A 24,493-nucleotide genomic window follows, 5' to 3' on the forward strand; every position below is an offset into this window, starting at 1 on the left:
TCTCCCTCTTTCAAAAAAACACTTCTATGCACTTCTGCCTTATTGTATGCAACTACAACCTTTTGTCTCTTGGGTTGAGGCACTTATTCTCGAAGGCTTCTCTTTGATCTGATGTGACTTTGTACCTCATTTGTACATCACTTTAGACAAAAGTGTCTGCCAAATGAATAAATGTAAATGTACAAGGCTAGTTTGCCTTACACATTTATGCTCCTATAGAAAACGAGAATGCTAGTAAAAGAAAATGTCTCTGCTCCTTCCCAGCGTCATTGCTTTAAAGTGTGAAGTGCAGGCAGATGGTGGGGAGCAGGAGGAATGGTGGATTTTGTGCAGAATTGTCTTGAGCATGCAGAAACCCCCATGGGGGAAACAGACAGAGAGAGTTATTGCTGTGTAGCAGCTCAGCCAGGAAGAGTCACTTCAAGCTTATAAAGAACTTCTGCTAGGAATGATTAACATTTACATTTAGAACTGCTGTTGTCCATTTACCTGCTTCGCCTCACTGATGTACACAACTCTGCATACAAATATACTGGGATCATTGGTATTCTACATGTTGGGCTTCATGACTGATGCATAGTACTAACTGCATAGGCTGTACCAATGTGCCCCTGGCAGGACTGTATTAGCACTAAGCTCTCTGAATACATTTACACTGGTGAATGAAAACATTTGTTGTGTCATATGATCATAATACCCTGTCCCACATGGGATAAGGCTACATGACATCATGTCAAAGCAGACTTCCAGTTCTCAGTATTCACGCTCAGTGGAACAAAGTAAATCATCATTAGATTCTAATGTATATTCCATTACATTAGATCAAATTTATTTAGCTGACGCTTTTATCCAAAGCAACTTAGAATAAGTACATTCAACCATGCAGATACAACCCAAAAATTGCAAGAATCATGCAAATACATCAGCTTCATCAAATATGCTGAACTGCTTCAAGTGCTCCATTTACAAACAATAAGAGATAGAGAAAGAGTTTTTTTATTAAATTTTTTTATTTATGGACCGAGGTGCAGTCTGACAGATGAGTTTTCAGTCTACGACGGAAGATATGTAGAGTTTCTGTTGTCCTGATGTCAATGGGGAGCTCGTTCCACCATTGTGCAGCCAGGGCAGAAAAACAGTCGGGATTTTTTGAGCGGTAGCTAGGCCCCCCTCGTAATGAGGGAGTAGTGGTGGAAGAAGCATTCAGATCCCTTATTTAAGTAAAAGTAGCAATACCAGACTGTGAAAATAGTCCACTACAAGTAAAATTCCTGCATTCAAAATATTACTTAAGTACAAGTATGTAAGTATTATCAACAAAATGTACCGAAGTATCAAAAGTAAATGTAAAGTAAAAAAGTAAAAGTACTCATAATGCTGAAAAATGACCCCTGTGACTGTTTTACTATTTTATATCATATTATTGTATTATTACTGATGCATTCGTCTGTAGTGTAACATTTTTCTGTTGTAGTTGATTGTGGTGGAGCTGATTTGAACTATTTTATATACTTAATATATTTTACGTACAAAACAAACATGATGCATTGTTATCATGTTTTTTACATTCATCATATGTTGTGTACATGAAATCTGTATGTAAAGTAGCTAGTAGCCTTAGTACTGCGTTTCTCATTATTAGAATCGATTGGCCTATGTCAGAGTGTACATACACCCACAGTGTTTTCAGTTCAATTAAATTTTATTTATATAGTGCCAATTCATAACAGAAGTTATCTCGCGCTTTTCCTATAGAAAGAGATAACTAGACTGTACTCTTTATAATATTAATTACAGAGACCCAACAAATCCCACCATGGGCAAGCATTTGGCGACAATGGCAAGAAAAAACTTCCTTTTAACAGGCAGAAACCTTGGACAGAACCAGACTCAATGGTGGGCAGCCATCCGCCGCTGCCGTGTTTGAGAGGTGATTTTGAGAGAGAGAGAGAGAGAGAGAGAGAGGGGAGGGGTTTGAGGGAAGGGGATAGGGAGGCACAATGCAAAGACCACATATAATTATTTTTTTTATATAGTAGAATAGTAATTGTAGTGTCTATATTAATAAATTAGTAATAATAGGAATGACAGCTATAAGAAGAATAGCCATAGGATTAATAATGACAATGATAGTAACAAAGCCAATAACAACAACTGTAGTAGCAGTTGTGAAGCACGAACACAGGGGCAGCAGGTGACCCACAACCACAGATCCAGACTCTGCAGCTCCGGAGGCAGAAATACCTGCTGAAAGCGACAGAAGGAGAGAGGAGAGAAACGAGAAAGCACAGAACTATGGGAGAGAGAAGATGTTGAGTTAGTAACATGCAGTAATGGGATAAAAATGTATACAGATGGAGAGGGAAAGAAGGAGAAAGGAAAGAGGCGCATCATGTGAAGTCTCCTAGCACTCTAGGCCTATAGCAGCATAACTAAGGGATGGTTCAGGACTCACCCAAGCCAGCCCTAACTATAAGCTTTATCAAAGAGGAAAGTCTTAAGCCTACTCTTAAATGTGGAGATGGTGTCTGTTTCCTGAACCCAAATTGGGATCTGATTCCACAGGAGGAGCTTGATAACTGAAGGCTCTGGCTCCCATTCTACTTTTGGAGACTCTAGGAACCACAAGTAACCCTGCAACCTGGGAGCGCAGTGTTCTAGTCGGATAATATGGTGTATGTATGAGATCTTTAAGATACGATGGTGCCAGACCATTAAGAGCTTTGTAGGTGAGGAGAAGAATTTTAAATTCTATTCTAAATTTTACAGGGAGCCAGTGCAGAGAAGCTAGTATTGGAGAGATATGATCTCTTTTTCTAGTTTTCGTCAGTACACGTGCCGCAGGATTCTGGATCAACTGGAGAGTCTTAAGGGACTTATTCGGGCAGCAGGATAATAAGGAATTGCAGTAGTCCAGCCTAGAAGTAACAAATGCTTGCACTAATTTTTCGGCATCATTTTGAGACAGGATGTGCCTGATTTTTGCAATAATACGTGGTTAAAACAGTGTTTTATTTAAAAACAGTGTTTTAACCACACCCTCGGCCTTGTTGTGGTATATAGCATTGAAATTGAACATTTAGAATAGTCTTTCCACAGAATCCTTCATTATCGGACCATTATTTAATAACTTTTGAACTCCTATTACTGGACCACACGTCATTACACAAAAATGTCAATCTGACAGGGCTGTAGCTAAATTTAAGGAAGTGATCCCATCTGCATTTAATTCGGTGCTATGTCTCAATATAACAGTGGACTAGATGACCATCTTGTTGATAGTGCTGCAGGCTCACTGTGAACGACACTCGACTTTATTGCCCCTCTAAAAAAGAAGATAATAAAACAAAGAAGGTTAGCTCCATAGTATAACCCCCAAACCCGCAAATTAAAGCAAACATCGCGAAAATTTGAAAGGAAATGGTGTTCCAACAACCTGGAAGAATCTTGTTTAGTGTAAGATAGTCTTAAAACATATAGGAAAGCCCTCCGTAATGCCAGAGCAGCCTACTACTTATCATTAATAGAGGAAAATAAAAACAATCCCAGGTTTCTTTTCAGTACTGTAGCCAGGCTGACAGCTGTATTGAGCCATGTATTCCTATAGCCCTCATTAGCAACGACTTCATGAGCTTCTTTAATGATAAAATTTTAACTATTAGAGAAAAAATTAATCACCTCCTGCCCTCAACCGGTACCCATTTATCTTCAAACACAGGAACCTTAGAAATAGCTGTAAAACCTGATACATATTTAGACTGCCTTTGACCTCTGCCTTGACCTTCTTCAACTAACTTCAACTATTAATTAATCTAAGCCATCAACCTGTCTCTTAGACCCCATCCCAAATACGCTGCTTAAAGAAGTTTTACCCTTAGCACTTCTTTACTGGATATGATCAATCTGTATTTATTAACAGGCTGTGGTACATAGCCTGTTAATAAATCATTTTTTATTGGATATGATCGATCTGTCTTTATTAACAGGCTATGTACCACACTCCTTTAAAGTAGCTGTAATTAAACCTCTTCTTAAAAAGCCCACTCTTGATCCAGGGGTTTCAGCTAATTATAGACCTATATCTAACCTTCCCTCTCTCTCTAAGATCCATGAGAAAGCAATCACCAATCAGTTGTGTGACTTTCTATATAACAATAGTTTATTTGAGGCAGACAGGATTTAGAGTGCATCATAGCACAGAGACAGTACTGGTGAAAATTACAAATGACCTTTTAATTGCACCAGACAATGGGCTTGTCTCTGTACTTGTCTTGTTAGATCTTAGTGCTGCATTCGACACCACTGACCATCACATCCTATTAAAGAGACTGGAACATTCAATTGGCATTAAAGGAACCACACTAAGCTGGTTTAAATCATATGTATCAGATCAATCGTTTGAACATGTTAATGGTGAGTCCTCCGTGCATGTCAAAGTTAGTCATGGAGTTCCACAAGGTTCTGTGGACCGATTCTATTCACCTTTATATATGCTTCCTTTAGGCAATATTATTAGGAAACACTCCATACACTTTCATTGCTATGCAGATTATACCCAATTATATCTATCGATCAAGCCAAATGAAACTAACCAGTTAACTAAACCTCAAGCATGCCTTAAGGACATAAAAACCTGGATGACCTGCAATTTTCTGATGTTAAACTCAGATAAAACTGAAGTTTTTGTACTTGGCCCCAAACACCTCCGAGACACATTATCTAAAGATATAGTTGCTCCAAGATGGCATTGCCCAGGCCTCCAGCAGCACTGTAAGGACCCTCTGAGTTCTCTTTGATCAGGATTTATCCTTTAACTCCCACATGAAACAAACTTCAAGGACTACCTTCTTTCGCCTACGTAACATTGCAAAAATCAGGCACAGCCTGTCTCAAAATGATGCCGAAAAACTAGTGCATGCATTTGTTACTTCTAAGTTGGACTACTGCAGTTCCTTATTATCAGGCTGCCTGAATGAGTCCCTTAAGACTCACCAGTTGATTGAGAATGCTGCGGCACGTGTATTGACAAAAACTAGGAAAATAGATCATATTTCTCCAATATTAGATTCTCTGCACTGGCTCCATGTAAAATCCAGAATATAATTTAAAGTCCTTCTCCTCACCTACCAAGCTCTTAATGGTCTGGCACCATCATATCTTAGAGAGCTCATAATACCTTATTACCACAGTAGAACACTGCACTCCCAAAATGCAGGCTTACTTGTGGTTCCTAGAGTCTCCAAAAGTAGAATGGGAGCCAGAGCCTTCAGTTATCAGAATCAAAATCAGAAATATTTTATTGATCCCCAAGGGGAAACTCTTTCGTTACAGCTGCTCACTATCACGTCAATGCACACTTGAGAATAGAAGGAATAGAAGTACTAAGCAAATCAAAATATAATACGTTATAATACAGGTAAGATAAATTAAGTATAAAGTGAATATAAGTATAAAAGCTAAAATAAGTGTAAGTACCAAGGTGGATTTAGAGGTTGATAAGTATGTACAGTGTAATACAATGTAATAATATACTTATATTATTGCATTGTATTATAAGTAATAAGTAATAGTGCAATAATGAGTACTGTCAAGTTAAGTGTAGCTTATTAGTAATGTTAATGATCCAATGTCCAGTTTAGTGACTTAGGGTCATATAGACTAACACTTAGACGGAGGTGTTAAAGAGTTTGATGGCCACAGGCAGGAGTGACTTCCTGTGGCGCTCTGTGGTGCATTTTGGGGGGGATGAGTCCTTCGCTGAAGGTACTCCTTTGTTTGACCAGCACGTCATAGAGTGGATGGGAGACACTGTCCAAGATGGCATGTAGTTTGGCCAGCATCCTCCTCTCTGACACCACTGACAGAGAGTCCAGCTCCACCCCCACAATGTCACTGGTCTTATGGATCAGTTATTTTAGCCTGTTAGTGTCCGCTACCCTCAACCTGCTGCCCCAGGTCAAGCTCCTCTCCTGTGGAATCAGGTCCCAGTTTGGGTTCGGGAGGCAGACACTGTAGCATTCCCAGCTGAACAGATTCAATTTACTCTCAGGAAGTGATGTTTATAAAGAATTCAATTTCCAGAAAAACCCCATAAGAGCTGAATAAAACAAACAAACAAACAATCATTAGACATCTGCCTGCAAATTGTATACAAATATCCATAAATCTATAAACGAATACACATTTGCAATTAATTGGCTTACATCATAAATAATGTGTAAATATATCACATTTTAGCAAACTGGCTAATGTAATAACCGATATGCATTTATTAATTGTTTTAAATATAACAATCTCCTTTTAGAGTGCGATGTTAACTACGTTACATGAAACACCCGAGTTAACAATTAATTAATTTTGGTAAACCTGACGATCTCAATTTAGAAAGAAAAACGTAAATTAATTATATACAATTACCAAATAAAGTGCTGATTTACTGTAAACAATCTATCTGGAGTGCAAATCAAGAGAAACACTGATGAGGCAATAACATTAGCTAAAGAAAGAGACTTCAAAGTCCTTCAAAGTTTACCACACAACATAAAACTAAAACAGTACCTTGTGCCCTTCAGCCAGGAGCTAAGATGTAGAAAGAAACCTTTTTAAACAAAATTTGTACAGTGAGTACCCAAGGGTTTATCCTTTCTCTCGTAACATTAAATCAGAATGACGCTTCACGTAAAAAGTGTACCAATAAAAAGGGGCACTTCCTTTTCCAGACTTCAAAATAAAAGCATGTGAGGTAAAAAATGGAGACTTAATAAAACAAATAAAAATACAATGTCCACATTAAGTATGCAGCGAGAATTATTAGTCAACCAAAACAAACAAAGGTTGGAGGTAAAGATGACGGCCTACTTCAGTGCTTGGGGATTTAATGGTCATTTACACTCCTACCAAATCATGATTTGTATGGTGTTAAGAAATATAAATTACAAATGATTTTTAAATAAAAAATTACCTTTAACTCAGAACCTTACGAAAAGTGCCCATACTATGGAGATTTAATGCTAGAATTTAAGTAATATAATGAAAAGGATACACATGGTTGCTATTGGAAGCAGCTAGACGGTCTCTAGCAACAGGATCAGCTTCTGGACTGGGCGTTCAATGACAGACAGCTTGTTGAGACGACAACCATCCTTCTCCAGATTCCGGTCACCAAGACATACCTTGACTCTTCTCACAAGCCCGTCTTTATCTGTAGTAGTCTCTGTAACTCTGGCCACTCATTTCTAGGCAGACCATCAGCCTTTTCCATGACAATATCTCCTACTCGCAGGTTTCTCTTTGCTCTGTGCCAGCGCTGCCTGGTGGCAATGTTGGAAAGATACTCCCTATGCCAGCGACTCCAAAACTGCTCTGCGAGGTACTGAACATGACACCACCTTTCTCTTGCATAGATGTCTTCTCTGATGAATCTGCCTGGTGGTGGTAATGCTGGAACGGACTTCATAGTAAGCAGGTTATTAGGGGTGAGAGGTGCAAGGCTGTTGGGGTTGTTTAGGTTGTCAACTGTTAGTGGTCTACTGTTTAAGATCGCCATAGCTTCGTAAAAGAATGTCCGCAGTGATGCATCGTCCAGTCTGTTAGAAGAGAGTGAGATAGTTGAGCGAAGAACATTTCTCACTGTTCTGATTTGTCTCTCCTATACCCCACCTGCATGACTTGAATGGGGCGCATTTAGGACAAAGTCACACTGCTTCTCAGCTAAGAACACTGTCAGACGATCAGCGTCAATCTCCTTATGGGCATTTTTCAGCTCATTCTTGGCTCCTACAAAGTTGGTGCCTTGGTCACATTTGATTTGGCGCACTGCTCCCTGTAATGCAACAAAACAGCGCAGGCCATTGATGAAGGCATCTGTAGACATGTCATTTAGCATTTCAATATGAATAGTTCTGGAGCTAAGACATGTGAAGAGGAGGCCGTACCCTTTATGTTCCTTCCGACCCTGTTTAGTGACAGAGGGACCAAAGCAGTCCATACCACAGTATGTGAAGGGTGGAGATGGATTTGTGGTCGGCCATTCTTTGTTCTTCGGTGGGTATTCTGAGCTTCTGACATGTCACACAGTGATGCACACAGGATGCTACTGCTCTGCTCATTCCTGGAATCCAGTAGCCTTGTGATCTGATCCTCATTAATTGTAAGGCCCTTTCCTTGGTGCTTGACATTCTCATGAGATTGAGAGATGATCATCTTTGTTATATGGTGATCTTTAGGAATGATCATTGGGTGTTTGACTGAGCTGAGTAGGGGTGCATTGCAAAGCCTTCCTCCCACCTTGAGTATTCCTTCTTGATCTAGGAAGGCATCAAGATGATACAGCTTGCTGCTAGGTGACAGCTGGGCCCCCTTGCTCAATAACTTGATATCCCCTGTATAGGTGTTTCTTTGTAGGTCTTTAATGATGATGCGTTTAGCATCTTCTCGTTCAGCTACCGTACTGTGACTGATGGACTCGGCAAACAAGGTGAGCCACAGCTTGGACCGCTCCAGACCATGAAGACAGCTTTGACAAGCGGTCTGAGAGGTCTGTTGTTTCTGCACTCAGTGTCTGAGTCTGTCTCACTTCAGGATCTTCTGTCATTAGTGCTGTGTCAATATCTGCAACAGGAGGTATATCCTTCTTCCATAAGAATCTTGGCCCTGACAACCAATTGGATGTAAGAATCTCACCAGCATTTAAACCCCTTGATGCATGGTCAGCAGGGTTCTCATTAGTGTGAACATATCTCAACTGTTGAGGAATAGAGCTGAGATGTATCTTCTACACTCTGTTTGCCACAAATATGTGAAAGCGGCGTGCTTCGTTGTTAATGTACCCCAAAACTACTTGGGAGTCGGTCCAGAAGTGCTCTTCTATGTCTGTCGTAGAAAAGGTTTCAGTCGTAGTCATCTGGACACTGTTTTCAGAATCAAGACGTTTCGGCTCCCATCCAGAAGTCATTCTCAATTGTGAAAAAATTGGACGGGAACTGGAAATTTAAGCTACTCTGAGTTACATAAGCCCTGCCCTCAAGAAGGAATCTGCCTGAGTATCCTCTTGGCTCAAAAGTGACAGGAAGCCATTTTTGTGAAGAAAGAGAACCCCTCTTTGAACAGAAATGGTGGTCTGAGATTTAATCTGCCCAAAGTCTATCAGAGTGTATTATCACCTTGGTCACGCCTATCACATGCTAATGAGGCACTTAACAGTGATGAAGTAGATGCAGCCAGTAAACAATAGGCCTGATTACTGATTACTGGGCCATCTTGAAACTATTAGGTCAGTTTCAGGTGAAACTAGCTATTAACAGATACTCAGGCAGATTCCTTCTTGAGGGCAGGGCTTATGTAACTCAGAGTAGCTTAAATTTCCAGTTCCCGTCCATTTTTTTCACAATTGAGAATGACTTCTGGATGGGAGCCGAAACGTCTTGATTCTGAAAACAGTGTCCAGATGACTACGACTGAAACCTTTTCTACGATAGAACACTCCTGGACGAATGAGGGACTACACCGTCTCTTCTATGTCTGCATATTCCAACTCCTGCTTAAGCTCATGGCAACTGAGATGACAGCAGCGGTCAGTTCGATCCTGGGAATAGTCTGCACCTTAATGGGAGACACTCTGGATTTACCTACGACCAGGGCACAATGGATGTTACCTTCTTCATTTGTGACTCTTTAATAGGAACACTGGCCATATGTGCTCATACAGTGATGCAACTGTGGATAGTATGCCACGGCGTGTTGCCGGCAGGTCTTTGAGGTCAACAGAGAATCTGAATCTGTCAGAATCAATGTGCCAGTGGATCCCTAAAGCTCTCTCTAAAGGGGTGTCATCGAAGTTGAGGTCAAGGGCCTTTACTTCAATGGCTCGTTCAGAAATTGGAATGCTATCCAGGACAACTCTGTCATTTGAAATAAATTTGTGCAGTCTGAGACCACCTGAGGCACACAGTTGTCGAGCTTCTCTTGCTACCTGGACAGCTTCTTCTGCGCTGGCTATAATGGTGACACCATCATCTACATAAAAGTCTGTTGTAATGAATTTTGAGCCAAGAGGATACGTACACTCATTCTCCTTGGCGAGATGTTTCAGACCATAGTTGGCGCATCCAGGTGATGAGGTAGCACCAAAAAGATGGACCTTTATGCGGTATTCTTGTGGCTGTAAATTTAAGTCTCCATTTTTCCACCAGAGAAAACGGAGGTAGTTTCGATCTGCTTCTTCCACATTAAATTGGTGAAACATCTTTTCAACATCGCACATAAAGGCAACAGGATGTTGTCTGAATCTTACAAGAACACCAGTCAGCTTATTCATTAAATCTGGGCCTTGGAGCAAATGGTCATTGAGGCTGGTTCCCTGGTACTTGGCGGAGCAGTCAAAGACAATACGGAGCTTGTCTGGCTTTTTAGGGTGATACACCCCGTGATGAGGGATGTACCACTTCTCTCCAACATTTCCTTTATCATGCACTTCTTCCGCATCACCTCTCTCAATGACCTCTTCCATAAACCTAACATAGTGTTCCTTGTACCTTTCATCTTTCAACAATTTCCTTTTAAGATGACTGGGCCTTACAATGGCAAGCTGCTTATTGTTAAGCAAGTGAGGTCTCTCTTTGAATGGGAAAGGCATCTCGTAATGCCCGTGATCGTTCTTCCTTATGCCTTGCTGCATTTTGGTTAAGAAGAGGATGTCGTCCTGCGACACAGTTTTATTATCTTCACCAGCATCTTTGAAGTCAGACTCCAAAACCTTAATAACATCTGCTGGAGTCATTGGGGGGAGCTCTTTAATGCTGACTCTATGACAGATGGTGTTGAAGCTTTGTGATTCATGGTGTGAAGACAGGCGACCAACAATACTCCATCTTAGGTCTGTATGGACTGCATAAGGCTCATCGTCTCCTCCTAAAATCACCTGTATTGGTGCCAAAGCCTTTGGACAGGAGACCAACCTCACAATCCTGCAATTGTGGAATTTTGTCCACTATTGTAGAGAGATGCTTCCAGTGTCGTGCTGTGTCACAAGTAGGGATGTAGGTATGGTTCACTGAAATAGAGTCCTTAGTGTAGGCAGGAAAAAGGGCGAGGACAACAGGGGAGCTGAAGCCTCTTACTTTGAGACTGGACACCTTTTCACTCAGCATGACAACATCTTTTGCAGTCATGGTTGTCAACTTCAGTCTCACAGGACAGGAGTCAGCTTGTAGCTTGTTGCTCAGATCTCGGTCGACAAACACAGTATCACTCTGGGTGTCAAGCAGAGCATAAACAAGTTTTTCAGAGGCTGGATTGCTCTCGGTTGATACCCACACTGGCACTAACATTGAAGTATTGGTGGATGGCTCATCATTCTCTACTTTGTGAGACATACTAGTAGCCATTTCTGTGTCACCTTGATTTGAGGCTGGGGCAGAGTTGGCTTTCTTTGTGTAGTTTTCATCATGTAGACACGCTGGATGGATACCTCTACAGGTGTCACAGGATAGACGGTGACAGCAGTCTTTTGCGCTGTGGCCTGGTCTCATGCAACCATAGCAGAGCTTGTTCTCCTTCACATATTTCCGTTTCTCTTCTAATGACTTTGCCACAAGTTTAAAACAGCTGTTTGAATGTGAAAGACGTTAGCCCTGTTTCTTTTACTGTCCTTAAAGTTCCGTTTTTCTGAAGTGGGGTCAGAGGCACGAAGAGCGCTGAAGGAGGTGACTGGATTGCAAGTAACCTCTGCTTCCATTGACATGAAGGTCACAAAATCTATAAACTTTGGATAGTCATGAGTCTCAATTAGTGTCTGCGAGACCTGGTGGTTCCACCGTGCTGCTGCCCTATCTGGTAATTTGTGTACAAGTTTCAGATTTTCATCACAATCATCCAATATTTCAAGCCCTTTGACATGAGGCATAGCTTGATGACACGCATTCAAAAGAAATCTCTGAAACCTTCAGCATCTTTAGGCTGAATCTTTTTTAGCTAGTTTTTCTCTAAATGCCTTCCGTATGACAAATGGCTTTCCATACCCTTGGTTCAACTTGTTCCATGCATCATTATAAACCTCATCATCATTTCTGTAGAAGATACCATCAAGAGACTTACGAGCTGGCCCACCAACATACCTTTTTAAATAGTGCAGCTTGTCAGCATAAGAAATGGCCCTTCCATCAATGAGCAACACAAATGCAGCCTTCCACTCAATGAACTGGATAGGATCACCACTGAACACAGATGGTTCTGTTGTAGGCAGTCTGTTCAGGGCTATGCTATCTTGGACAGCTTGAGTGAGATAAGATATATCAGATTTTGGAGAAGGTAGTGTTGCTGTGATGTTGGTAGGACATTGGATGGGAAATGGAACTACATGCTGCTGCACCGCTACACTTACATCCTGCTGTTCCCTTGTATGTGAGTGTGAAGAATGAATGCTGACTTCCTGTGCCATTTCTTGATCATAGGCCTGCAGTCTGGCTCTAGCTGCTTTTAGATCCTTCTCTGCCTTCCAGTTCGCACTTTTGAGCTTCGATCTCTTGTATGACTGAGTATTCCACTTCTTTGGCTGCTAAATCAGCTGCTGCATCTGCACGCTTGGCTGCAATGGACATAACTGTAGACCTTGATGATGTGGGGCGTGAGACTGTGGATCCATAGACAGAGTGAGCATAATTGCGATGAAGTAACTCACGCAGGCTGTGTGTTACATTTTCTCTGTCAAAGTCCTCAAGACATGCCATTCTCTCAAAAATTATCTTCGAAATATCTTTTGTCACAGCTTCACAAGTGTCGATTCTGTGTCTAGTGTCACTGGATGGAGCAATGTAATCTCTGATTTCCAGGTAGACATGCATAACATCATCCCTTCCCTTCTCAAGTGTGTTAATAAGTGCTACCAGATGACTCTCATTAACGTCTGTTTTTAGCTCTTCCCTTGTGTTGCGAGCCAGGTCCTTCCATTGTTCATACATCTGAATCAACCTTTTCTCCCTTTTCAGGGCCTCCTCCTTTTTATATGCATGCATCTTCTCCGTGGGGTTGCGTTGTCGACCAGAACGGTGAAGCTCCTCCTCTTCCGTTCCATTATGAGGGGCCTCCACTTGCTGGTCGGGGTCTTTATTTTCAGAAGCATCCGTTTTCTTTACAGGAGTGCATTGGACTAGATTATCACATCAAGTCCTTTGGTTGTCATTAGACAGTTTTCAGAGGTGAGGTAGGACTGATTAGGTGAAGCTGTTGTTCTTCTGGGTAAAGCTCTTACTGTAGCATTCCCGGCTGAACAGATGCAATTTACAGACACCATCTCCACATTTAAGAGTAGGCTTAAGACTTTCCTCTTTGATAAAGTTCATAGTTAGGGCTGGCTTGGGTGAGTCCTGAACCATCCCTTATGCTGCTATTGGACTAGACTGCCGGGAGACTTCCCATGATCCACCTCTCTTCTCTCGCCTCTCTCCTCCTCTCCCTCTCCATCCATATGCATTTTTATCCCATTACTGCATGTTACTAACTTGACATCTTCTCTCTCCCGTAGTTTTATGCTTTCTCGTCGCTCTCCTCTTTCCTTCTGTTGCTTTCAGCAGGTATTTCTACCTCCGGAACTGCAGATACTGGATCTGTGGTTGTGGGCTACCTACTGCCCCTGTGTTCCTGCTCGACAACTGCTACTACAGTTGTTGTTATTGGCTTTGTTACTATCATTGTCATTATTAATCCTATGGCTATCATTCCTATTATTACTTTATTAATATTAATATTACCACTACGATTACATTATTACTATTTTAAAATTCTAGGTGGAATTTGTCTTGTGCTTCCCTCTCCCCCACCCCCATTCTCTCTCTCTGCCTCTCTCTCTCACTCTCTCCCTCTATCTCTCTCTCTCAACCCAACATGGCAGCGGCAGATGGCCGCCCACCATTGAGTCTAGTTCTGCCCGAGGTTTCTGCCTGTTAAAAGGAAGTTTTTTCCTTGCCACTGTTGCCAAGTGCTTGCTCATAGTGGGATTTGTTGGTTCTCTGTAAATAATATTATAAAGAGTACGGTCTAGACCTGCTCTATAGGAAAAGCACACAAAAGGAAAAGCACACATATGAGTTTTCCAGTTGTTGTGGAGACATTTCCATAAAAAAATACAGTTAATTCACTTGGTCTTCACGTTTATATTGGTTTTTGCAGCCAACAACAGAGAAACTGGTGAGCTTTGCTCGTAACGTTACCTTCCACATCTTCCTATGCACAACGTTAGCAAGGAAAAATAGCAGTTACTAGATTAACTCCAGTTCTATGAGTGTGTAACCCTCTACCTGCATGAGCCACACTAAAGTACATTAGTTTTAATATTCTAAAACATTTATCATGGTAATGACGGTATTGCAAAATCCGTGTCATGCCGTCCATACCGTCCACCCCTACTTTGGATGGTATTTGGACTTTTTGCCTGATTATTTGGACTGTGGATTATTTTTGGTTTGCTTGTGTTGAACTGCATTCTGGATTTGACCTTAACCTGCCTCACCACTCTGTAAGTCTTTGTTTCACTATTAAATCACTGAACTGCATAGCACTGCCTCCGTTGTCTGCAATTTGGGTCCAATCCCTTGGTTTCCCTAAGTTCCCTGCTTGACACGTGACATTTTCTAATACTTTATTTCCAAGCTTTGAATATACATGTATTGTGCACTTTTATGTTTGCCAAAATAAATGAAAATCATCTCTAAGTTGTGGAAGGTGAAGCTAAACACTGAGTGCTTTCTGTTTATGATTTTGTTAAAGTGACCACATTTGTCCGTAAGCATCATCAAGGTACTGCATTTATCAAATGATATTCCAGTTCACACTTCATCACCTATGTCACTGTAGTTCCAGTAATTCAGTCAATACTGTTCAAGCTGGATGTCATTGGTACTTTTTCAATAGTACAATGTTCTGAGTAATATTGTAGATATACATCTTTTTTTATCTTTTTAAAGAATGCAACATTTTGAAGCTTTTAAACCTTTTATGGTGCCTTACACTGTGTCTACACAACCCATGTAGTGAAAGCAGGACGTTAGCAGAGCAGTACTAGAGTAGTACAGTATGTCATCCATGTTTTGGCAGCACTCAGAACCCAACACATAATCATTGTAGTTACATGTGTAAAATTTAAGAAAATAGACTTAATGCGTAAAAACACCAATACACAGCCTATGTAGACAGCTGTATTGATTAAAATAGAAGTGTATCTGATCTGTCAAATGCACGTGAGGTGGACAACTGCAAAACACGGCATAAGCGCCTTGTGTGTAGACAAGCTGTTACAAAAAATATCAGTGTCATATATCTGCATAGTACCAATTTGTGCTGCGGTGTTTGTTGTAAACAACAATGGTACAAAGTTGCTTGTATGAGTTCACCAACTGTTGCAGTTTGTCTACCAACCTCATAAATTATTTGATAATGATTAATTGATATACATGTAGCACCTATAATAATCTTTTCCTGCACATGTGTTTTTTAGACAAATAGCTGCTGACAATGAAAAGTACCAGTAATCTTGACACCATGCTGCTGTTGTGTGTGCAGGATCCTGGCCACTGTGGGGGCTGATTTTGATCTAAGAACACTCAGGGCGGTGAGAGTACTGCGGCCACTCAAACTGGTCTCCGGCATTCCAAGTAAGTTAACTTCACATTTTAACACATTTTTTATCACAATTGGTGTAATTACTAGCACTGATAATTCCAGAAACGGAGCTGGTCAGGACATAGTTAGCCTGACTTAGCATAAAGACTGGGAACTGGATAATTAACACATTGTATCTCATTTGTTTAATCCACACATAACCAGAAATGTAAAAACAACTAAATTTGATTTTACGGGGAGTTATGTGCTGGAGTTATTTCTTGTCGGCTTGTCGTCACAGTGAGGTGGCCAAGTTTGATACCATTGCGACCAAAACCAAAACATGTGCAGATTGTGTCTGGCAACTAGGGCTGCACCTGCCGATACCGCAGACATACTGGGTGGATAGATGGCCGGTTGTTTGTCCAGAAATAGTTCCAGCATGTAACTCCCCATAAAACCAAATAATAATAAAATTGAATTTCTAAACAAATGAAAAACAACATGTTAATCAGTGAGCTTTAAAAGTGTTGGTAGGCGTATTGTTTATATTTTTGGACAGAGCCAAGCTAGCTTTTCCCCCCCTACTTCCAATCTTTATGCTAAGCTAGGCTAACCGTGTCATGACTCCAGATCTGTACTTAAGACACAGACATGAGATTGGCATTGATCTTCTCATCCCGCTCAGAGTGAGCACGTTTTCCAAAATGGTCAGCTATTCCTTTAAGAAAAGAGTTGTAAATGATCAGCCTGTGCTGGTATAGTCCATTAACACTATTAACACCTTGATTCTAAGAAAGAAAGCCGTGTAGTCTTTTCCACCGTGCCTACATGTACCAGAACACATTGCGTGTAAGGAAATGTTAAAACACAATAGACACACAACAGACATTTTGACATGTCATAGTAGGAAAAGCACAGGTGTAATTAATAACAATAATGATGGCTGCATTCCACTTAGGGGTGCTCCTTACTGGGACACATATAATAATGCTGCCTTCATATGGGACATGGGATGTTGTGTACACGATATGCTTGGTAAGTCGTAAGAAGACCGCTGCCAGGCAATGGCAACATGGACACCATAAGACTCCTCATTGTTCTCTTGTCATTCTCCGCTTCTTTCCAAGAAATGTTGACTTACTTTGTATTTCAACGCCATGTGGAGGAGCAAGAAATGAGATTTATAAAGTTACAATATATTAACTTACCATCCACCATAATAGTGCTGACCCATAAATTGTATTTTCATCGTCATCGTGATATGAACATGCGCGATAAACACATCGCAAAAGACTGCCTGATATGCGATGAATAAGAAAAATTATTTAATTTAGGGATGGGTACCAAACCCGATATTAAATGGGCCCCAGGGCTAAAGACTGTATTTATTATCACGCTGCAGCCTCTGCCCTGTTCTCTGTCTCAGAGCTGAGCTCCTCCATATACACAAAGTGACGATAACTCGAAGATGACTTGAGCTGAGGACAACTATGCTTATTACTGTAAGTGCATTAAAACCTTTGTGAGTAAAAATCCAATACACCTGTTCAACATGCATAAACATGTAAACATGTAGAAAGCGATATTAATAGCAATAGTAATAAACTGCTCTGTCTGCAGTCTCCCATACGTTTTACACAACCACAGCTCGGCTAACAGCGAATTATTACAAACAAGCTAAAATGAAGTATGTATGCAGTCTAACTGTTTGGCTTAGTTTGCCATGTACCTTAAAATTTGGCAAATTCTTGTAAACTTAGCTGCTGGCTGAGATTAACCAGCCCCTCCTCCCTCTACCAGCGGTACCTGCAGGTCAGTCACAGCAGTAGCAAGGGGAGGAGGACAGGAGGAAGGACTGATACTGACTGATGTCTGTGTTTTACCTACTATGACAAGTCAAAATATCTGCCTTGGTCTATACAAACTTTATTTATCTCTATAAATCTATTTATCTCTATCGCTCTCTATTTATCTTTTCCTAACCTTAACCAAAGTGCTTTTGTTGCCTGAACCTAACCACAGACAGGACTCAAGGTGAAAACCCCAGAATCTGGGGTCACAGTCCCACACTTTGTACGTCCACCATCCATCCTGACCTCTTTCCTGCATCTCTGCTGTGGTAAATAACTGTAGCGCTTGATTCCATAAAAAAAAGTTGCCTGTTAACATAATCCAGGCAACGATTGCATTAGTCACCACAATGTAATTAGGAAAACAATTTAGTACTACTATTGAAATATTTTATCACATGTTCTCTCCAGATCACAAGTTAATTTACACACACTCTTACTCATTTCCAGAAGTAATGATGAAGAAACGGTCAAAATTCCTGTTATTTTTACGCAATTTGAAATGCCATTAGCTATATCCAATCTGGCATATTCCCATCTCAGGTTTGTAAACCTATAGCCTGGTGTTGTGCACATTGGCAGCTGATGCCCCAGTAGGAGAATCAAACAACCAATGAGAGCTTTGTAGGTGGGATTGAGAATGGAAAGCATACATAGCTAGCTAGCTACTTAGCTACATTCATGAAAACATGAAGTCAACTGCTACCTCAGCTTCCGATGAATGAAAATTACAATTATCTGCTAACCTGAACACAGTGTCAGACTGAATGAATGAAGTGAAATAAAATAGCAGTTCAGTCTGATTTTCATGCTAGCAAACCAAAACTTGTGTCAAGCAAATTACCTGTAGTTCTTTCAGTCATATGTGAGACTATGTCAGCAGATGGCTGAAGTGAATTATGCTTCGACAGCAATACAGAGAACCTTTGCAAACATTTGAGTTTATAGATATGTAACCACAGTGATCCCATGTTTCCTGTCTGTCCTCACACTGTCACTCTCCAATAAAGGCGAAACAAAAAAACTAAACAACTAAAATAAAATTGTCTCCTGTGTTTTCAAAAGCATGTTTTTCTTGTCTGCATCAGGTCTTCAGGTGGTATTGAAGTCTATTATGAAAGCCATGGTACCTCTGCTTCAGATCGGCCTGCTGCTTTTCTTTGCCATCCTCATGTTTGCCATCATTGGCCTCGACTTCTACATGGGCAAGTTCCATCGCACCTGCTTCAGGATAGACACAGGTAAGCAAGAGGAGAACAAGGGATAAGCAAGTTATTGGTGTTAACCTTGGCTAAGTTTTGGCTAAGGACATAGGATCGAGGCATTTTTTTAATGAATTATATAGTGACATAAACCTGATCCATTTCTGCTCCTTTGTATATTGTGCTCCAGCTGTCAAAAACAACCCATTGTCAAGTACCTTATTTAGGTGTCTGCTAAGTACCGATGTGCATACTCATATACTAATTTTGAAAAGGCTTCAACTCCCATTAACGACAGATGTTGTGACTAACAAACAAACTGTTAAAACATTTGAATATTATCTTAAAGTACAGTGTTAAGAGTCAGTGAACCATAGACCAGCATGAACAAACAAACAGACCTTTGCCGTTTTCCACACTGACAGTGTGCAGAATTAACTTTGGCTGGTTTCATTTGTTTTCAGTGACATTTCTCAGATGTATCACACATCATGCATGCTGCTGTTAGATGAAAACATTCATTTGAAATATTCATTTGAAGTATTCAAATGCAGAGAGGCTGAATAAAGTTTGTCCAAACCTTCCACCCAAACAGATCCACAATGAGATTCCTCTCTCCACAGAAGACTATAGGGTACCACTAAAGGAAAGCTGTGATGCAGCGTATATTTTATTTAGCTGTGAAACATATCTGAATTACTTGATTAATTTTGATCTTCAAGCCTACAATAGTGTGTTCATTGTGCAGCTGTAGTATGAAAAGTATAGCATGTAATCAATATTACAGAAGAATAAGGTATGGGGGAAAAATCAGAGAATCCAATTCAATTTAAAGAACATTATATAGCCCCAGAGAGGCAATTAAAATAATATGCAGCAGAACAGACACACACACACACTCCTTTGTTTCCAGCACACAATAATCATCTCCAAGGGTCTGAACATTTCTAAGGTTGTGGTGACTGATGTTGCTCTCTCTGATCATTCCTGTGTTTTCTTTGAGAGTGCTATCTCCGTTCACGCAAATATTCAAACAGAGGTAATCACAAAACTGAAAACTCCAGTGAAATATTTGTTCAGGCATTCTCTTCCACACCCACCCTCTGTTGGGTCTCAGTCAATAAGCTTGTAAATAATAAATAAATAAATAATTTCATTTCTAAAATTACAAATGTTATTGATGCCATTGCACCCACTAAGGTGTAGGCTATCTCTGGTAAGAAAAGATCTCCATGGAGAAATGCCACGCTGGTAGGAACAGAAAAAAGAGAGTGTCGAAAAGATGAATGCAGGTGGCGAAAATAAATCTCCATTATGACATCTATAAAGAGAGACTTCGCATTTTTATTTTAGAACTGAGAAATGCAAGGTGGTCATTCTACTCTTACATCATTGCCAAAAACAATAATAATGTACATGCCTTGTTTGCTACTATCAACAGGCTAACAAACTGTGTCAGTAGCCTTTGAACTTCTATCTACCAGGACCTGCAATGAATTTGCTTCCTTCTTCACAGACAAAATTCAGAAAATTAGACAGGCAGTCAGTGCCTCCATATCAGGTACAGGATATGTGTTGTCCCTGTGTCCACTTAAAATCAATTCAAGTAGCATGACACAATTTGATCCTATTAACCATAAAAACTTGTTATACAACATCAGAAATCCTCCTCCTGTTGCCTTGATATTCTGCCAACAGGCTTTTTCAAAAATGTTTCTAATTGCATGGCCTTAGATCTTCTACAAACTGTCAACATGTCTCTTCTCTCAGATGTCTTCCCACAGGCCCTGAAAACTGCAGTCATCAAGCCACTCTTTAAAAAGAACAATCTAAACATGTCACTAATGAACAATTATAGGCCCATATCAAACCTCCAGTTTTTAAGTAAAATAACTGAAATAGCTGTTTTTCAACAGCTGAACAACTTCTTGGCACTAAACAATTGTTTCGATGTCTTCCAGTAGGTTTTCGAGCACACCACAGCACTGAGACTGTTCTTGTTAAGGTCTTCAATGACATCCACAGACAGTGGCAGAATTTCAGTCTAAGTATTATTGGATGTCAGTGCTGCATTCAACATGGTCAACCACAACATATTACTAGACTGACTGGAAAACCGGGTGGGACTCTCTGGCACAGTACTATACTGGTTTGAATCCTACTTAAAGGACAGGGACTACTTCGTGTCTATAGGTAATTACACATCTGAGTGGACAAAAATTACATGTGGAGTTCCCCAAGGCTCCATTCTGGGGCCTCTTCTGTTTAACATCTACATGCTCCCGCTGGCTCAGATAATGGAAAACAACAAAATATGTTATCATAAATATGCAGACGACACACAAAGTTACATAACAATGAGCAGAGGGGACTGTGGTCCAATACAAGCACTGTGTAAGTGCATTGAACAAATCAACAATTGGATGTACCAGAATTTTCTTCAATTAAACAAAGATAAAACTGAAATAATTGTTTTTGGAGCCAAGGAGGAACGATTAAAAGTCAGTGCTCAGCTTCAATCAGTAATGTTAAAAACCACAAACAAAGCCAGAAATCTTGGTGTATTCATGGACCTACTACCACCTTAAGAATATTTCCAGAATTAAAGACTTATGTCTCAGCAGCATTTGGTAAAACTTGTCCATGCATTTATCTCCAGTAGACTGGACTACTGTAACGGTGTCTTTACAGGTTTTTCTAAGCTGCAGCTGATTCAGAATGCTCCTGCTCGAGTTGTCATTAAGACCAAGAAAATGGATCACTTCACTCCAGTTCTGGGTCTTTACACTGGCTGCCTGTCAAAGAATTGATTTCAAAATACTACTGTTGGTTTATAAAGCACTTAATGGTATAGGGCCAAAGTACATTTCTGATCTTTTGCTACGTTATGAACTATGCAGACGTTTCAGGTCGTCTGGGATAGGTCTGCTTTCTGTCCCCAGAATCAAAACTAAACATGGAGAAGTAGCGTTCAGTTTTTATGCACCACATATCTGGAACAAACTCCCAGAAAACTTCTTACACCGCAATGTAACTTTTACTCTCCTGTTTTATCTTGTTTTTATTTTCTATTTAACTCTTTTTAAGTGTATTTAAATGTCTTTTTATATTGCTATGTTGCTTTTATGTTTGATGTAAATGTCTTTGCCTTGTTGTTGGAATGTGCTATACAAATAAACTCGCCTTGCCTTGCCTAGACATTGAGCAGCTTCCAGTGTACCATAAAGACCTGTAAAGAGTACAGACTACAGACACAAGAGGCAAAACTCAAGGATACCATTCACACAGACATCAAAGTGCACATATATGTTACTGAATTTAAGCTCAGAATACTTTATAATTACATAATAAATTAGGATGTAAAATTTAAAGGTTAGTCAAAAATGTTAATGTTTGTATCAAGAGCCAGCATCAGTTGAACTCTAATACTAACTTACTATTTGTAAGTCACTGTGGATAAAAAAAGGAAATTATGTGAAATGTACTTTGCTTAAATCTTGCCATCTTGTGCATCATTGTAGTTGATCCCATATATTATGCATAAGATGGCATGTTTTTCTGTATCTTAGCATAGAGGTACTTTTACATAATACCTAAGAATACCTCAGCATGTTTGTGTATTTCTGTGTACGTGATGGTGTGTGAATGTATATGTTTGTGGCTATAGGCGAACAGGCAGCAGATTTCCCCTGTGGCCTGGAGGCTCCGGCGAGGACCTGCGACAATGGCACCACCTGTAAGGAGTACTGGATTGGACCCAGCTTTGGCATCACCAACTTTGACAATATCCTCTTCGCTGTTCTCACCGTTTTCCAGTGCATTACTATGGAGGGATGGGTGGACATCCTCTACAATGTGAGTCCACTTACAGGAAACACATCTGGGCCTAAATGCTGTTTCTAAAGCATGTCTATTTGCGGGTGGGGTTAGCAGATGGATGGGGTTTACTGCATTGTTGAGTTGTGGAGAGATTTACTGTTGGATCTAGATTGTCACTTTAATGTATTATATACAGGGTATGTGCCTAGCCTGGATTCAGAATCTCTGAATCACTGCCCACATCTCATATTTGTTGAGATTCAAATAGGTTGGTGTTGTGCTCACTGACGGCTGTTTTCCCTGGTTGCAGAAACACCTGGCCAATCAGAGCTTTGTGGGCGGGATTATGAATAGGGAGACCATCTTCCTACATAGCTAGCAAGCTAGCTACATTCATTATCGTATGGGTTGTTACCTGTCCACATGTAGAAGTGTCCTTGAGCAAGACACCGAACCCTGAATTGTTCCCGATGGTCAGACCAGCGCCTTGCATGGTGTGTGAGTGTGTGTGTGTGTAAATGGGTGAATAAGAGGCAAATTGAATGGTTAAAAGAGCTTTATAAATGCAGTGCATTTAGTGTACAGAAATAACAACTCTTAAATCAACATATTGCTTTGAACATTATGAAAAACATTAAGTTAACTTCTCCCAAAAACCCAGTTTCTGTATCGACGGAAACACAGCGCTGACACCAGCAGGACACATTCGTCACTCATTACTGATTGATTAGGGCAAAACAAAATAATTCCCCCTTCAAAATAGAAAAAAATAGAAATCATCTAACATGATCTGATTACATGATTCTGACATAACATGAATATGATGTAAGGCTAACTGAATGTGAAATAAATTGGCAATTCAGTCAGGCTACAATATACCTACTACTGTAGTTGATAATAACATTTGTGCACCTGGTTATTTAACAGATATAACACGAAGAAAAAGAGAGCGAACCATTTGGAATTACTTGCGCTTTTTTATGAATTTGTCTTAAAATATGGCCTGATCTTCATCTAAATTACAACAATGAATAAATACATTCATCTGTTTTAACTAATAACACAAATTATTGTATGTACTACTGTACTGTCCATATTGAATACATCATTAAAACATTCAAAGTGTAGGTTGGAAAAACTAAGTGAACCTCTAGGCTAATCACCTCAACACAAGCTAATTTAGGTCAGTAATTTGCGAACCTGGTGTCCAGTCAATGTAATGAGTTTTAGAAGTGTTGATTAGAGCTACTGTGACTTATAAAAAACACTCAAACTTTGAGTTTGCTATTCACAAGATGCCTCAGCTGATGTGAACCATGCCTCGAAGGAAAGACCTCTCTGAAGACCTTAGATCAATAATAATTGATTTATATAAAAGTGGAAATGGTTACACAGTCATCTCCAAGACTTTAGATATTCATCCATCCACAGTCAAACATGTTGTCTACAAATGGAGGCGACTGACTACTGTCGCAAATCTCCCTAGAAGTGGCCTATATGCTGTAAAAAAAAAAAGAAAAAAAGAACCCCAAAGTCACAGCCAAAGGCTTAAGGAGTCATTGGAACAGGTTAACTTCTCTGACCATGAGTCCTCCGTGGTGTCCGCAGCCATTGCTCTCCAAAAAAACATTACTGCATGCTTGAAGTTTGCCAAAGAGCATGTGGACACTCCACAACACTACTGGGAGAATGTTTTGTGGACAAATGTGACTAAGGTGGAGTTGTTTGGGAAGAAAACACAGCATATTGTCATGACAACATTATTCCAACGGCAAAGTATGGTGGAGGGAAAATTATGATTTGGGGCTGCTTTGCTGCCTCAGGGCATGGACAACTTGCAATCATCGAGCAGAGGATGAATTTGTAAGTTTATCAAGACATCTTACAAGAAGATGTCAGGGTGTCAGTCTGCCAGCTGAAGCTCAAAGAGGTTGGGTTATGCAACAGGACAATGACCCAAAACACCAAAGTTATACTACCTCAGAATGGCTCCACAAAAAGAAAATCCACCTTTTGGAGTGGTCCAGT

At 40.2% G+C, this 24,493-nt stretch overlaps 1 protein-coding gene across 28 annotated transcripts in view; it reads left to right on the forward strand.

Annotated features, from left to right (window-relative positions):
• The window catches only part of LOC122875719 (voltage-dependent N-type calcium channel subunit alpha-1B-like), a 291,644-nt gene that overhangs the window by 69,831 nt on the left and 197,320 nt on the right, over positions 1–24,493 (forward strand). For 27 of the 28 annotated variants that reach the window (XM_044195130.1, XM_044195131.1, XM_044195143.1 and 24 more), the window contains exons 4-6: positions 15,553–15,644; positions 18,533–18,685; positions 22,314–22,501. In XM_044195130.1, coding sequence (XP_044051065.1) covers positions 15,553–15,644; positions 18,533–18,685; positions 22,314–22,501 — 433 coding nt within the window. Of the gene's footprint in view, positions 1–15,552; positions 15,645–17,071; positions 17,097–18,532; positions 18,686–22,313; positions 22,502–24,493 lie in introns of those variants that run through there. The other variant, XM_044195150.1, reaches the window with a different exon arrangement.

The sequence above is a fragment of the Siniperca chuatsi genome, linkage group LG5 (assembly GCF_020085105.1).
Source record: "Siniperca chuatsi isolate FFG_IHB_CAS linkage group LG5, ASM2008510v1, whole genome shotgun sequence".
Classification (NCBI taxonomy): domain Eukaryota; kingdom Metazoa; phylum Chordata; class Actinopteri; order Centrarchiformes; family Sinipercidae; genus Siniperca; species Siniperca chuatsi.